This window comes from Erpetoichthys calabaricus, chromosome 5, assembly GCF_900747795.2.
Source record: "Erpetoichthys calabaricus chromosome 5, fErpCal1.3, whole genome shotgun sequence".
Lineage (NCBI taxonomy): Eukaryota > Metazoa > Chordata > Cladistia > Polypteriformes > Polypteridae > Erpetoichthys > Erpetoichthys calabaricus.
This window is the reverse complement of record NC_041398.2, coordinates 220,699,115-220,715,596: the sequence shown is the minus strand read 5'-3', so window position 1 is coordinate 220,715,596 and position 16,482 is coordinate 220,699,115. Positions and strand designations below refer to the sequence as shown.

Genomic DNA, 16,482 nt, shown 5'->3' with positions numbered 1-16,482 from the left:
CACCAACACACACTGCAAAGCTGAACATTGAAACTTTGGTTTGGTTAAGCTCCCTCATTATTCACCAGATTTAACACCTTGTCATTTCTGCTTGTACCCAAAAATTAAAGAATTTGCATGGAAATGTTTTTGAGATGCATGATAATCTGATTGATGCGGTGAGAGAGCAACTTGAGAGCTTAACTGAAGGTAATTTTGCTGCTTGCTTTGACAGATTGAAAGTGCATTGAGCTTCAGGGTGATTGTGGAAAACGCTTGGATACTGTGTTAAAGTCACCAATAAATGAGCTTTCAATGGGGAAAAAGTTTTTGCTTTAATTGTTATTTCTTTCATGAAAGGCTAAAGATTTTTGCTATGTCCCTCATACATATTATCAGTTTAGAGTCAAAAATTAATGTGACATTCATGTACTATAATTGAAATGGAATGTCAGGGAGCAATGGACTGATAGAAGAAAAATGTGCATGGACAAAGAGGGGAAACTTGCAGATGCCACCCAGAATAGGAGTAGTTACGATTTGAACTCAGGTTCATGAAGCAGTGCTAATTACTTGAAAATATTACTGTTTCAGTTAACAACTGTGGATTAATCAGAAAATAATTAATGTCAGTAAATGAAAATGATGTCGACGTTCAATATTTAAGAAAGCATTCTTACTTGGATTTAATTAAATTTTGACTAAGGATGTCATGGTTGTGCAAAGGTCAGTGCAGCCTCAGGTTAGGTTTTCCAGATTTCTTTCCAAAGATGGGAATTTTAGTAACTGAATTGGCCCGGTATTAATGAGTGAAAGTGTGTGTGTGAGTGAGTGTACCCTGCAGTGCACTGCTGACCCATCCAGGGCTGATTTCGACTCAAACCTTGCACCTGGTGCTTCCAAAATGTCCTCTCCCACAATCCAGAACTGAAACAAGTGAGTTAGATGATGACCATTTCTAATGAAAAACCTAAACAGATGTGTAACAGCAATGCTTATTTCCAGCTGATTTTTTAATATCAGTTACCTTAAAAATGTATTTATAACTGTTATAATCACAGGGCTAGTTAGTCATTATTATTATTATCCAACCCGCTATATCCTAACACAGGGGTCTGCTGGAGCCAATCCCAGCCAACAAAGGGCGCAAGGCAGGAACAAACCAACTGCAGGGCACACACACCTACACACCAAGCACACATTAGGGACAATTTAGGATCATCAATGGACTTAACCAGCATGTCTTTGGACTGTGGGAGGAAACCGGAGCACCCAGAAGAAACCCATGAAAGAACATGAAGAATATGCAAGCTCCACGCAGGGAGGACCCGGGAAGCAAACCCAGGTCTCTTTACTGCAAGGCAGCAGCGCTACCACCGTGCCACCCACAGGGTGAAAACACAGGTTTGCTCTTGAGAGTAAAAATTGTCTAGGTTTGCCGCATATGATTAATATTATTGACAGCAAACCTCCCAACAGAGAATTGCAACCTAACATTACAAACATGATCTTTTATTTTCCCAGGTGCTCAAGCGTACAGTAACACAACAGTGGAAATCAAAAGGCATTATACATTAAACATAGTTCATTTATAACTGCTCTGTGTTGTTGCTTTTTTCCTATATAACTTTAAATTCTCTCTCCTTACTTGCATATTAATTTCAATGTAGCAATTTATCAGTTAGAAGTGCAGTGGCTGAAAAATGGCACAAATCACATGTAATGCTTAATAGTTTAATAGAATATGATTTAATTCATTGTAGGTGCTCTAAAATCTTCTTACTGAGACCAGTAGTATCTGATGTTTCCAACTTTAGATACTGTATATACTTGCATATAAGTCGGGTCTTGAAACCCGAAAAATCGATCATAAAATCAGACCCTAATTTATATGCCCGTTCAAAAATACAACACTTACATTTTGTTTTTTTACATCTTCTTGCTTCCTCCAAACTCGCACTAGTTTCTCAGGCACATCTAATTTTGTTGCAGCAGTGCAGTTACCAATTCCTTTCGCCACTTCAACAACTTTTAATTTAAAACCAGCTTCATATTTTCTTCTGATCAATTGTAGATAAGGGATGCTGTTATGATAAAGGTGTATGAGGGTGTGAGATACAAAAAACACAAACAGTGCAAACGTCACTTCTGAATAGTTCGGGTATTACTGTGTGGTCACGTAGGCACAATACATAGAAAAAAAAAGGCTGTGTGCTCCGTGGTTCCTCTCTCAGATCAGCGTTAGCATATCATAATCTCTTGCATCAGTAGCGTGAGTTTTCCGCATTCGACTTATATGACCGAAATTATAAAATACCAGAAATTATACAGTAAAATCAAGTCCCGACTTATCTGCGGGAGAACGTAAATGCAAGTATATACAGTAGTTGGATACAAAGATTATCATTAACTACAATGTTAACTGTTTCTTTTTGCTTAAGTATTTGGTTTTTTTACATTATTGAGATTACATTGTACGAGGGACGTTCAAAATGTTTCACACTTTTATATTTTCGTTGGAAACGGTGAAGGTGGGAGGAGTAGTAACTGGGCATTAGAGAGTTGGGAACGAAGATAACTATGTGGGAAGTGATGTAATTTGTTTTTGAAATTCTTAATAAACAGAGTTAAAAAAAAGTGTGGAAACTTTTTGAACGTCCTTCGTACATCAAGTTTCAATGAGTAAAATACAGTTTAGTCAAAAATGTGATCAAGACTGCATTCCAGACATTTATGAATAAAATGTATAACGATAAAAAGAATATAACAGAGCATTGGGGGTAGGCAGTACACTGTTTAGTTTGTCTAATTTCAAAAAGGGAATAAAGAATATAAAAATGAAAAGCGCTCAGGATGTTGTCCATCCTCTGGTGCCTTTCTTCTCGGGCCGAGTAAATGCATCTCTTCTCAGGGAGCTCCTTGCAAATGTCAGGTTTACAAGTGATTGCAGACTTTAGGCATCATAGTTGTTTAAGTAGCCCATCAAGCAGAAGAGGCAGGAGGTCCGAGGTCATCCCAGAAGTGACTTCAGTGGGCTTTATTGCCTTGGCTATGAGAGAAGAGGCTGTTAGCAACTGCATTTCTCTAGACACAGATCTGTGTATTCTTACTTTCGAAATGGTGCTAGGATGCACCTAATTTGTGCATATATGAGAAATCAATTTGAATTAATCCAAACTTAACAACCCTCCATTCTGTGATTTTTGGGGCTAACCAAGCAGTTTCAGCTTTGTTACCTTCTCTATCTTTCCATACTCTTAAAGTTGGCATATTTGTGGCCCAGTAATAGTATTAGAAGTGGTGTACTGCCATGCTTTCCTCTGTTTTAGATCTTTTTAAAGTCATTTTTTTTAATACTTGGCCATTTTATATTCCCAAATAACAATATACTGTTACAATTGTGTCTACCTTTTTCAAATATATATAGGCATACTCTGAAGAAGATGTAAGAGCTTAGGAAGGATATTTATTTTAACAACATTCATTGTTTCAGCTAAAATGAGATGGAAGAGATGAGCATCTAATAATATCTTGTTTGATCCTTTTCATCACATTACAGAAAATTAATTTTGAATAAATGTTTACATTTTCCTGTGGCAATAATCCATAGGTATTTAAGCATTTCTGAGACTATCAGAGAAAAGTGATATAGTTTAGCCTATTGTGCAAATGCGAAAACTATGTTCTTATTCAACTTCATTTTGAAGCCAGAGATTGCTATGAATGAGTAACGGTATTGATCATTGTGTTGTGATGGCAGTTGTGATTCCTGCTTTGGCTAGGCAGTTCTAGATATTGTGGTTGGAGTTGGTGCTGATCTATCTAAAACAGACTTGATCACACAATTAAGAACTACTTCTGTTTTAAGCATATGAATTTTTGTAATGGAGAAAAGTGCAAGAACTTTAGTATCATTCACATTTGGTTACTTTAGCATTAGTGTACTGAGGTGCCAGACAAATTCTCATCATTCAACACCAAAGCAATCGTACTGGGGCCAACCTGAAATGCTGCGACATTTTTCTTTTTAATGTTTGTTTGTTTTCTTCTGGGTGAAGGTCTTTACTGATCAGAATGTGAGGGTTGGTTTAATTCAGTTTATTGTTAAACAGCATGAAAGATATGCTATAGATATTACTAAACATCCATTCATCTGTTTATCTGCTGTCACAAAAGCAGACCACAGACATAAAGAGGGTTGGGGCAGCCACCCGTATATTGTGCTGTTACTGCAGATGGGCTTAAATTGATTGAGATGATCACAGGTTTGAGTCCAAAACAGAACTGAATGTAATAGGAAAAAATGGCAGCTTTAAAGCCCGGGACCACAAGTGATGTCATTGGGACCGGGACCGGAAGTGACGTCTTCTGGACTGGATATGATGTCATTACTGACACTGGAACCGGAAGTGATGTCTCTTATGCCAGAAGTGACATCATCCATGGTGCTCGGGGCCGGAAGTGACGTCATCACTGGCGCCGGAAACAAAAATGAAGTCATCCATGGTGCTGGGACCTGGCAAGATTTCCCATGGATGGTCTACAGAAGATTGAGAAAGAGAGTTAGTGCAGCTCGTCAACCCCCTGGTCTGGCATGGTAGTACTATTCCTAAGGCCTTTCAGATGTCTACCAATCGCACGTGTGTGACACTACTCTCAGTCCAACTGAGTCTAATTTATGATTGTGAGAAGTTAAGACATTTTACCAATTCAGTATAAAATATCACACAATATGCAATAAAACAAGAAAAAGAAAACACAGCACAACAGAAATGTATTTGCCTTTATATGCAAGAAAATGTATAACCAAGTAAATGCATAATTCATTTTTATTCTTTTGTTATTAGGGTTGGAAAAAGGAAGCCAGTACAGTTTTCAAGTAGCTGCCATGACAGCAAATGGGACTGGACCTTCAAGTGAGTGGTATACAGCTGAAACTCCTGAGAATGATCTTGATGGTAAGAAAATATTTACAAGCAACCTTCATGTTATATAATGCTTTTCTGTAGTGAAACAGTACCTCAGTGTCATCAACATCTCAAATAACAGAAGCACTGGATAAAGTTTTCCATTTATTTGGGCCCCGGGCAGGATAACGGACATGTTCAGGGTCACACATTGAGTCTGAAGTGAAGGCTGAACTGGTAACCTCAAAGTTTAAACTTCAATGCCTTTGCTATCAATCTGCACTGGCAGATTGGCAAAGAAGGATACTTAAGTTGAAAAGGACAACCGTAGAATTGCTGTGGAGCTCAAAATTAAATATTCATACTGCCTAAACATATATTACTTTGCAGAAACAATCTGCTTACACTGGATTTATGTCATACCATTTTATATTTAGCTACAATTTAAAGGTTTAGAAAGTTGATGTGCTTGTATATTTCTTGCCTAAAATTGTATACACATCTTACAAATAAACAATATATTCTGTCTTTTAAATTAAAGACATAGTTTAATTTGAATTTAAAACTGTTAAAAATGTAGTAACTTCTATATAGGATACATACTTAAAAACAAATATGTCTCTTTATTCAGTGTCATCTCCTCAACACCATGATGGATGCATGATATTGTTCTCAAAATTTGTTTTCACTAGGGAAGAAGCAACTTACCGTTTCCGCAGTTTGTTCATCCATCCATCCATCCATCCATCCATTCTTTGACAGGTTACCCAGATCAGGGATGACCACATCTTGGCAGAAACCCTGGAATGTGCATCAGCCCATCACAAGACACACTCATGCACATACCATAACTCTCTTAAACCAGGATCATGCAGAGTTCTCTTGTAAACAGATATGCCTATCATTGGGATGAGGGAGGAAATACAGTATGGAGTAACCAAGGATGAGAAGACCCACAGTGATGGAATGTGCATACTCCATGAATGTGATTCAAACCCTGAACTCTAGAGCTGTGTGCACTGTAATACCATCTTTGGTTCAATAAAACAAAATATAGTTCTGTCCATGATGCTGCCAATTAAAATAAAAGTAGACAGTTTATGGCTTGTCTAGCTGATTTCTTTCAACTAAAACTGAGTATAAGGAGGCGGTGTGTCAATGTTGATGACAAGCTTAGGAAGAACAGAGCTAAGGAAAAAAAGGAGCTTGCAGCATGAAGAGTTAAATATGCTGTGACAGAGCTGAAGTCATCCTGTGTAAAATTTGCATTTTTCTTTGCTCCCATTTTTATTGCCACTTCTTCCATACATTCCATAAATATTTGTTACAGAAATTCATCAGCAGTTTCTCCAGTAATGACTTTATAACAACTGAACAGCAATTGGTAATTATCTTTTTTTATTGTGTACTATGCAGATTATGAACCTATTTAAATTCCTCGCTAGTATGCAGAAACACTTTATGGTCATTATGAAGTACTTCAAGAGGCTAGTCTTGGGCCACTTTAAAGACAGACTTCCTACATTACATGATCCTCTCCAATTTGGCTATCGCCAAAACATTCCACTGAAGATACTAAATCAGCTACTCTTCATCTGGCCCTATCCCATCTGGACAAAAAGACAGTTATGCTAGAATGCTTTTTATTGACTTCAGTTTAGCTTTCAACACCATCATCCCTCACAAGCTCATAGGAAAGTTGAGTCTGCTAGGCTACAACACTTCCCTACATAACTAGATCCTGGACTGAATGACAGAGAGACCCCAGACAGTCGGCATCAGAAACACCATCTCCAGTACCATTACACTGAGCACTGGTGCACACCATGGCTGTATACCCACTTCTGTTCACTTTGCTGACTCATGATTCTATGGCTGAGTACAGCTCTAACTCCATCATTAAGTTTAAAAATGTTTCAATTGTAGTGGGTCTCATCAGCAATGAGAATGAGTGTGTCTCTTAATGTGGGTAAGGTGAAAGAGATGATTGTTGACTTCAGGAAGGGCCATGCTGTCCATACCCCACTGTGCATTAATGGCTTTACAATGGAATTGGTGAAGAGCACCAAATTCTTGGGTGTGCTCCCAAAAGCTGATCTTATTTGGTAAATTAACACCACCTCCATAGCCAAGAAGGTGTAGCATCATCTCCACTTCCTTTGGCAGCTGAAGAAAGCAAGGCTACTCTCCATTGTCATCACATTCTATAGGGGCACTGTCGAGTTTGTTCTAATCAGCTGCATCACTGTCTGATTTAGGAAATGCAGTGTTTCTGACCATAAGGTCCTATAACAGAATGTTCACACAGCAGAAGAAATCATTGGGTCTTCTGGGTCCGTCATTAAAGAAATCTTCATAAAGTGTTGCAATCATACAGAGCCAATAGCATTGTTAAGGACCATTCCCACCACTCTCATGGTCTTTTTGTCCCACTTCCATCTGGCAGAAGGTAGTGTAGCATCCAAACCAGTTTGGGCAGGTTCTGTAACAGCTTCTACCACTTGGCTGTCTGTACTATGAACTCTGTGCTGCTCCACTGCTGTCAGTTCTGCTCCTGGTAGCTTTGTTATATACAGTACATTTATTACACTTGCTACTGTTATTTTGTTGTTGTTAGTTATCTATCTATCTATCTATCTATCTATCTATCTATCTATCTATCTATCTATCTATCTATCTATCTATCTATCTATCTGTCTGTCTGTCTGTCTGTCTGTCTGTCTGTCTGTCTGTCTGTCTGTCTGTCTGTCTGTCTATCTATCTATCTGTCTATCTATCTATCTATCTATCTATCTATCTATCTATCTATCTATCTAGCTAGCTAGCTAGCTAGCTAGCTAGCTAGCTATGTTTGTTTGTTCTTGCTTCTTTCAAATTATTACTATCCATTCACTAACCTATTATTTATTTATTTATATATAGTATAGAATAGTTCTTTACCTGTCTTGCACTTGTCCTGTGTTCCTGGGTAACATTATTTCGTGTCACTGTATGCTGCAATACTGTGTATGGATGGTTTGACAATAAGAACAATTGACTTGCCTTCAGTTATAAAAGGAAATGTAGAACTCTTCCTCCCTTTTCACAGTAAGATGGGCCATTAAATGGCACCTATTGTAGAAACACAAACATGAGGCATAGTCATGCATTTGAAATATTTTATAGTTTATGTATACTTCTGCATAATATTCAGTTTCAATTTCATTTAAGTCTTTACCACTATACTTGCAATTACATTAAAAAGTATTTTTGTTAACTCCACTTGGTCCAGTAACAATACAGTATATATAACGTACAATACATTGCAAGTAGAAAAACATGGCTGATGCAAACTATCAAACAAGGCATTGGCAATTTAGAGGCAATAAAGGGTCACTTCCCTTACCAGGGTCCTTCTTGCCCGGTTGGGAGACCAATTCTATGGAGAGTCCTGGGGGTTACAAACATCTTCCATTCCACAATCACTCTCACTGGGCTCCTAGGATCACTCAAAGCTTTAGAAATGGTTTAATACCCTTTCCCTGATCTGTACCTGCAATTTTATCAGAGAGGTCTACAGAGAGTACACAGTGTATGCTCTTCTGGACTATACTCAATTAATTCAGTTTGCCACAGGAAGACTCAAATCATGTTTTAGAAACATAATAAGGATAATTAAAGCAAACAAGATGGACCTGGTCACAGTTTCGAGTGCAACAGCAAAGGGCCTGAATATTTACATAAATAAGAGATGGGAGTTTTTGTTTTTTCATAAATATTGAAAATTTTCTGAAAACATAATGGCAAAGTGAAAATATTTGTACACTTAAAAATAAATATACAGCACAATAAAGTGTGGAGAAAGTGAATTGGTCTGAATACTTTCTGAATCCACTGTATACGTCCATCTTTTAAAGTAACAGTAGAGGTGAGACAGCAACAGGTAGTTTTGTGCACGTTCATATATCAAGGAGCTACAGATAGATAGATAGATAGATAGATAGATAGATAGATAGATAGATAGATAGATAGATAGATAGATAGATAGATAGATAGATAGATAGATAGATAGATAGATAGATAGATAGATAGATAGATAGATAGATAGATAGATAGATAGATAGATAGATGCAACTTATATTAGACACAACAAGTGACAATCAAGCAACACAAGTCATTGAGCAAGAAAATCAGTAACATGGAATCAGTAGTGCAAACTGCTTGGTAGTGCAGTAAAAATCATTTTAATTATAGATTGCATTGTGGTGAATTATCTTAGTATACTGTACATTGTAACCGGATTCAGGGATGTTCCTTCACATAACTGCAGAAAATTCATATGACACATCAGAATCCACCAATTCCAGCTGCTATCGTATTCTGTTAATATATTTAATTGCCAAATGTGGACAACATTTCCAATAGTTCTAGTCAGGTCATCCTCAGAAGTGATTTTACATGTGTTGTTCTCCATGTATTGAGTGAATAGCCATAGATCCTTAAGGAGAGCCTGGCAACCAGTTGTTTTAGCTCTTTAAAATTTCCAGGGTGTTCCACAAGAAGGTGAGCTCAATTTTTAAGTGGAGAATAAATCCTAGCCCAGAATTTATCATTACGTTGTGACTGCTCTTTTTGTGATTCAAAGTAAATTCAGCTGTTTGTTTTATATATACATAACACATTCTTATATCTGTATATGCTTAAATTGACTTTTGACATGCTTATATTATTTTTCATGTGATGTTATCCCGTACCATGTGCTAGTGCCATATGATAAATAAATAAATGAATGAATAAATAAATAAATAACTTGTAAACTAAGATTTTTTTAACTAAATATGTCCTTTGACCCTTACAGAATCACAGGTGCCAGACCAACCGAGTTCGCTCCATGTTCGACCACTTACCAACAGTATTGTCATGAGTTGGACTCCTCCTTTGAATCCAAATATTGTAGTCAGAGGATATATCATTGGATATGGCGTGGGAAGTCCTTACGCGGAAACTGTCAGAGTAGACAGCAAGCAACGATACTACTCCATTGAGAACCTTGGTGAGCATTTGTTAAGATCATTTTTATTTTTCTGTGCAGTAATATGTTTTACCAAATGTGGACTTAGCTTGTTCATTTTATAATATCCATTGTATGGGTTGCATAGTATATCATTTAATAGAACATAACCCAGTTGTGTATGATCTATGTTTCAGCTAAGTGCAAAAAAGTTGAATAATGGAAACATCTGCGCTCCAGGATATTTTTTCAGAAAAACTGTTAGAGTTCATTGGACAAGTTGCATCCAGTTAGTATCTGTTCATCATTTTCTGACACTCCATTTTACTCATGAAAGAGATGTGACAGATTTCACATTGTGCAGATTAGCACATATTCCCATAACCCTGAGGTTGTGGGTTGAAATCCCATTCCTGACGCTATGTGACCAAGAGCAAGCCACTTCACCTGCCTGTGCTCCAATTGGAAAAACAATAGACATGTAACCAATTGCATCAGAAATGTTGTAAGTCACCTTAGATAAAGGTGTCAGACAAATAAGTAAATAAAAAATCTAGATAGAATCAGACAAAAGTGGAAGGAAATGAAGTTGAACATTCTCTGTAAAGATACCTAATTGTTAGAAGTATACGAGGGCTAGCATAGGTTTTGGCATATGAAAGATATTGTTCCTGATGCTGCAGTTAAGTATAATTAAAAAAATAAATACATTACTGTAGTTAGGTATAACTAAAATTAGTTCTAAATCAAACTGGTAGAGGAAGACCAACAAAAGTAATTTCTTTTAACATCAACGTATTCAGGGGACAAATATAAGTAGTGCAAACTTTTGCCTCAGCAGTAGTTGTGATATTTGATAAAATGTGAAATTGTGAAGACCATCCTAGATATTGTGGTTGGAGTTGGTGTTGATCTATCTAAAGCAGGCTTCATTACACTACACATTATATAATTAAGATCTATGTCTGTTTTCAGATTATGAATATTGATAATAGAAAACAGTGCAAGAACTTTACTGTGAAAAAGTAGTATCATCAAGATCTGGTTACTTTAGCTTTAATGTTCTTTATCTGCGGTGGGTTGGCACCCTGCCCAGGATTGGTTCCTGCCTTGTGCCCTGTGTTGGCTGGGATTGGCTCCAGCAGACCCCCGTGACCCTGTGTTCGGATTCAGCGGGTTGGAAAATGGATGGATGGATGGATGTTCTTTATTTTTGTATCATGGAGGCCTCAAGCCTGTTCTTACAGTTTTGGGCATAAAGTAAGTACAAGTCCTGGATAGGGCAACAGTCTGTCGCAGAGCAGAGTTATTCACACACTCAACATGTGCCGATCAATTTAAGCTTTACTTCTAAGTACCCAGCGGAAAACCCATGCAGGTAAATTGCATATTCGATCCAGACTGTGATCTAGTGCAGGATTTGAGTCCAAGACAATGAGGTACACCAATATGGTGGAGTGATGGCTCTGAGGCTATTGATCTGCACTGGTATCTGGAAGGCTACTGGCTCAAATCCCATTACTGCCAGAAGGGATCCTACTCCGCTGGGCCCTTGAGCAAGGCTCTTAACCTGAAAACTGCTCCAGAAGAACTGTACAATGGCTGACCTGCATTCTGACCTGCAAAGGTCATGCGAAAAGTCAATTTCCCTTTGGAGATTAAAAAAGAATATATATATATATATATATATATATATATATATATATATATATATATATATATATATATATATATATATATATATAATGTGTGTGTGTGTATAAAGAACGAGTATGAATATTTTAAAAGTAAATCCATTCCTAGAAAGCACAGAACACAAGTTCTTTACGTCTATTAGAGGGATGAGTGTGAAGATGAATGCATTACCATTTCCATTCCTATAACAAAGATGGCCAAGACTATAAATGTAAAAGTTTTCTCTAAATCCAGAGCAAATCTAGGCCATTTGTTTTTTTTATCTGAGCTCACTAACCGAGGTCAGACATGAAGTGTGAATACGACAGCATAAATGGTCATTTTCATCAGCAGTCACAGCTCAAAAAAGGTGAGGAAAAAGACATAAAGTATTTACACATTTAAATACTAATGCTGAAATCATTTGGTACATATTGTATTATTTACACTGACCTTTTTATTGACCTCGTATTGTGTGACTTTAATTAATTGGATATTTGAAGGATTATGAAACTTGGAAAAGTGTCTCGGTTTAAAACAAATTCTGGAGGATATCACTAACTCAAGAGAAGGTCACACTTTTCACAGTTTTGTCTTTTATTTCTTTGAATGGAAAAGCATATTCCAAGAGAAACACCAATTTTGAAGAAAAAAATAAATTGCATTGTATGCGAAACTAAAAGAAATAATAAACCAAAGTATAAAAGAAACAAATAACTAAATAAAATGATATACTGAAGAATCCCTTTGTTAGAATGGCAATTTGTCCCAATGGGGAAATTTGGCTTTTTATAGAAGCTCAGTAAATAAATAAGTAAATAGATGGATAGATAAAAAAAAAATTATGTGCACACATTCACTATGTTCTGAATATGCACCAGAATGACAAAAAAGGAAGAAAAATAAAGAAGAAAGAAAAACGTCTGACTTGGCAGTTACAGTCACAATGAGAAATTATGCAGACGTACCGCCATTGGCATAAAAAAAGCCTCAGTAGTGTTTCTTGACAATATACATACATAAAAAATGATTGAGGTGTTCTTATAATGCACAGTATATTTTTTGTACTCGCTTTGAAGCCACTTTGGTAGGTTTATCATCCTTTTAATAATGTTGATTAAACTGGGCCTACTGATGGTTTATAGCTCACTCCACTTCTTCTATTCAAAGCTCTCCTCCTGCTATACACAGCAAAGTAAAATACTCCGCTGTCCTGACTATACACACTGTTCAACCACACGGTCAAATAAAAGTCCGAGAATGAACTATGAATGCCACTAGAATATTAATCAGTATATTGAATCGGATTATAAGGAAACAACTGTGTAAGGATTCTTGGTTTCAAACGCCAACCTGGTCATGTTCTGCGTGCAACTGACACATTCTCCTCAAATCTGCTGGGTTTACCTTCATGTATTCCACATTGTGACCAGCAAACATCTTCCTCTCAGACAACTGTACTGTATACAGTATGTGAGTGGCAGAGATTTTTATTTTGTTCTTCCATTTTAAGGTTGTCAGACAGAACAAAGGTTGGCATGGTAGAGTTTTAAATGGCAACCAAAGGTCTTAAGACAAAACTAAAGTTGTAGTTGAAAAACAGACCAAACTCAAAACCAGAACAGTACTTATTCCTTTTTCCCTAAAGTCTCTGAGTGAGGTCTTCCTTTTATTTTTAATAAAGTTTAGATGCTGTTTAAAGCATACAGACATTTTTTTAAAACATTCCTGCCCTTGTCTTACATGTTATGCAGCATAAACTTCACAAAGTTAGCAATTTTGTGATATTATACTGATTAAACATTCATTATAACAGCACCCAGTAAGTAGTTTTAATGAACTATTAAATATTAATATTATATAATATTATTAGTTTTAATGATTTTTTTTAGTTTTTGTGAACCACAAACAAATACAAAGTCGTAGTGTCATAAGATGAAAAAAAAACTCTTACAAGGTGGTGACTTTTGTGATACAGCAACTCAAACTGGCAAAAATGAGACAAAAAGGTTGCCTTTTTTAGGTAAACAGTAAGGCTAAGCAGTCTAATCCATATCTGAAAATCACAATCCAGAAAACAGAAGCAATAATTCAAAAAACCATAAAATCCAAACAGTACTTAGTAGGGAATCTGTTCCAGGACGGGTTTATCCATTCCTGGGAATTCGGGAATCTTGCATGTCACTCCCGGGAATCCGAGCCCCCGGGAATGACACAGTGATCTCACATGTGAACGGTTTTAGAACAAGCAACACTTATTTTTAATAAAATTACCGCAATATGTTGGCACCAATAAAAGACTAACCTTAACTACAAGCAGGTCATGCTGTCATATAAGTACATGTATCTGGTTAGTTGCGGTAATAAGAGCGTAGAAAGCACAACATGTCGAGCATGCAGTCGTCCAGGTGAGAGTGCACCTTCGTGCAGAGTATGCCAGCCGCAGAGAAAGCACGCTCTGCCTCCACTGAAGTAGGCGGCACAGTCATCAGATACTGATACACTTGTTCTAAACAACGGCCGCACTTGCTGTTGATCTGAAACACCGCCATTTAAGCTTTTACTGATGCATCCAGTTTCTTGTCATCATTCTGTGATGGCAAGTTTCTTGGCACAGATAATGCAGATGCAACAGACTGACGCATTGCAATTTCAAGTTGCTGTTCAAAGCTGTCAACAGCACAGACGTGAATGAACTCTCCCCTGTCCTGGTATTCGTGAGCTGCAGAGTGCAGACACCTCCCAGTCCACCGTGCTCAGTCTTAGTGGGAGCCGGGAGACTGACTTTTGCTGGTCTGTTGTTGACTGAATTAATGAGCAACACACTACACCGTGGGACAAAAAACTGTGCCGCTTAATTATTTTCAACTATAACTCTTATTTCTTGATCGATTTTTACACTTTTACAAGCTGTATATGCGAGCTTGGCCGTTCCCGTTCAGCCGGGAATTCCAGCAGTTTCATTCCCTATGTACTTAGCGATCTTAACTCCCCAACCCACAGTGCAGCTCCGAGGGATCTGCTCAGCAACAAACAGAAAGGTTGATGGCACGCCCTCCACTGTGATGTAACGGTGGCCCCGCCTCTTTAGGGTTCTGCCCACAGTAAACAAAGAATAAAGGCAAACAATATAAATGCATAGTTCATAAATAACATCTACATAATAATAGTCAAAGCAACAGAAATAACAATAAAAAGGAAATTAAACATAACGCCAGGAAACCTCTGGGTGGAACATAACAGTGATGAAATAATATCTGACATATAATGATAAAATAATAAATTATTGTCATTATTTCATTCTATTTTGATTTTTTGTAGGCATTTCTTGGCCACAAAAAAATCGTTAAGCTATCATATTGCGGGTCTCTGAGGTCAAGAGATACTGTGGTTTCATTTGTTTTTTTTAAATGGATTTTTGTGACCGTTTCTTTTTGAATTTATTCTCCTGCAGCCCCATATTTGGGATAGTGGTTAAGGCTTTGGACTTTAAACCCTGAGGTAGTGGATTACAATCCTGCTACTTCCACAGTCTGACAATGAGAAGGTCGCTTCACCTACCTATGCAGGAAAACAAAAGAAATATAACCAATTGTTTCTCAAAAGATGTACATCACATTGGATAAAGGTGTCAGCCATGTAATAATAATTATATAAACATCACCATCTTTGTTGTGTTGATACTCAGTTAATGATTAGTGGGGTGTGTTGTGTGACATCAACAGGATAAAGGTCGACATTGCTTATTTCCAGATCATCCTACTATTCAGGTTACTTCTAATAACTTGGTGTGCACTTTATTTTATTAGTCTAACCTCTTGGTTTTGACTCATTTCCTGATCTCTATTCTTGTCTCTTGTATTGTATAATAAATACTAATCGAATTCCTGACTCCCAACCATCATGCTATGTCCATTTAACCCTGATTTCTTCTTCATATTTTGGAATAGTAATAATAATAATAATAATACATTTTATTTATATAACACCTTTCTCATGTTCAAGGCCTGTTTAAAATAGTAATTTTCTTACTCACTGGCATCGACCTTAGCTTGCTTTTCTGACTTCATCTCCAGAGCCTTAATCTAAAACCACCCATTGCTCAGTCATTACAAATATAACACAAAAGCAGAACACCCTGACACTCCAGTCAAAAGATGTGCAGGTAACGGTGGGTGAGTCTGTGAACATTCCTTGTGAAGGAGTAGCAAACCATCCACTGCTGGTTCCTCTCTGAGAGGTTTGGATCATGCATGCATGAATGAATAATGCGCAACAGTATGTATTCTTGTGTTTGCTAAGCTTGTAACACTTATTTTAATTGTACACCTTGCAATTAGGCTCATGGTATGTTAGTTACATATGGAGTATTCCAGTTGTGATGCAGTTTCTTTTTGACCACTACCATGCTGATCATGATAGCATCAGACACAACCCAGTAAAAAATTCTGGACTAGTTGCCAGTCCTTTTGCCTTCTCCACTAATGCATATATTCACAATAAACACAGGGTTAATTTAGATTCTTTAATTAAAGGAAAAGTATTATTAAACATACCTTGATTTTCCTGTTTCTGTCTTTACTTTGTTAAACTACTCAGTGTGACTTTTACTTATCAAAGGAATTTAGAAACAGTCCATTTGTTTTTAAATGTGTAAAAGGATTAGTTCTTTTGAAATGGCTTTTGCAAACTTAATTTGTTTTGTTCCTGTGGAACAGTGATGTGCATTTAAATGTAAATGATGCTGAATGAGACAATCCCCTTTGGAAGTACCCAAGTCTACTCCTTTCTAAATTGCACAGCTTAAAACACATGTTTTGAAAGATAATTAAAAAGAGAAAACAAAACATATAAATTCATTAGATAGATTTCTGCATTTTAAGAAATACATCAATAATACACACCTTATTGAATTTCCTATGAAACACTCCA

General features: G+C 36.9%; 1 protein-coding gene across 1 annotated transcript in view; it reads left to right on the top strand.

Annotated features, from left to right (window-relative positions):
• dcc (DCC netrin 1 receptor) overlaps nucleotides 1-16,482 on the top strand; it is an 899,751-nt gene that overhangs the window by 717,430 nt on the left and 165,839 nt on the right. Inside the window, exons 14-15 of the mRNA XM_051928027.1 lie at nucleotides 4,827-4,937; nucleotides 9,724-9,918. Of these exons, the coding sequence (XP_051783987.1) occupies nucleotides 4,827-4,937; nucleotides 9,724-9,918 (306 nt within the window). The remainder of the gene's footprint in view (nucleotides 1-4,826; nucleotides 4,938-9,723; nucleotides 9,919-16,482) is intronic.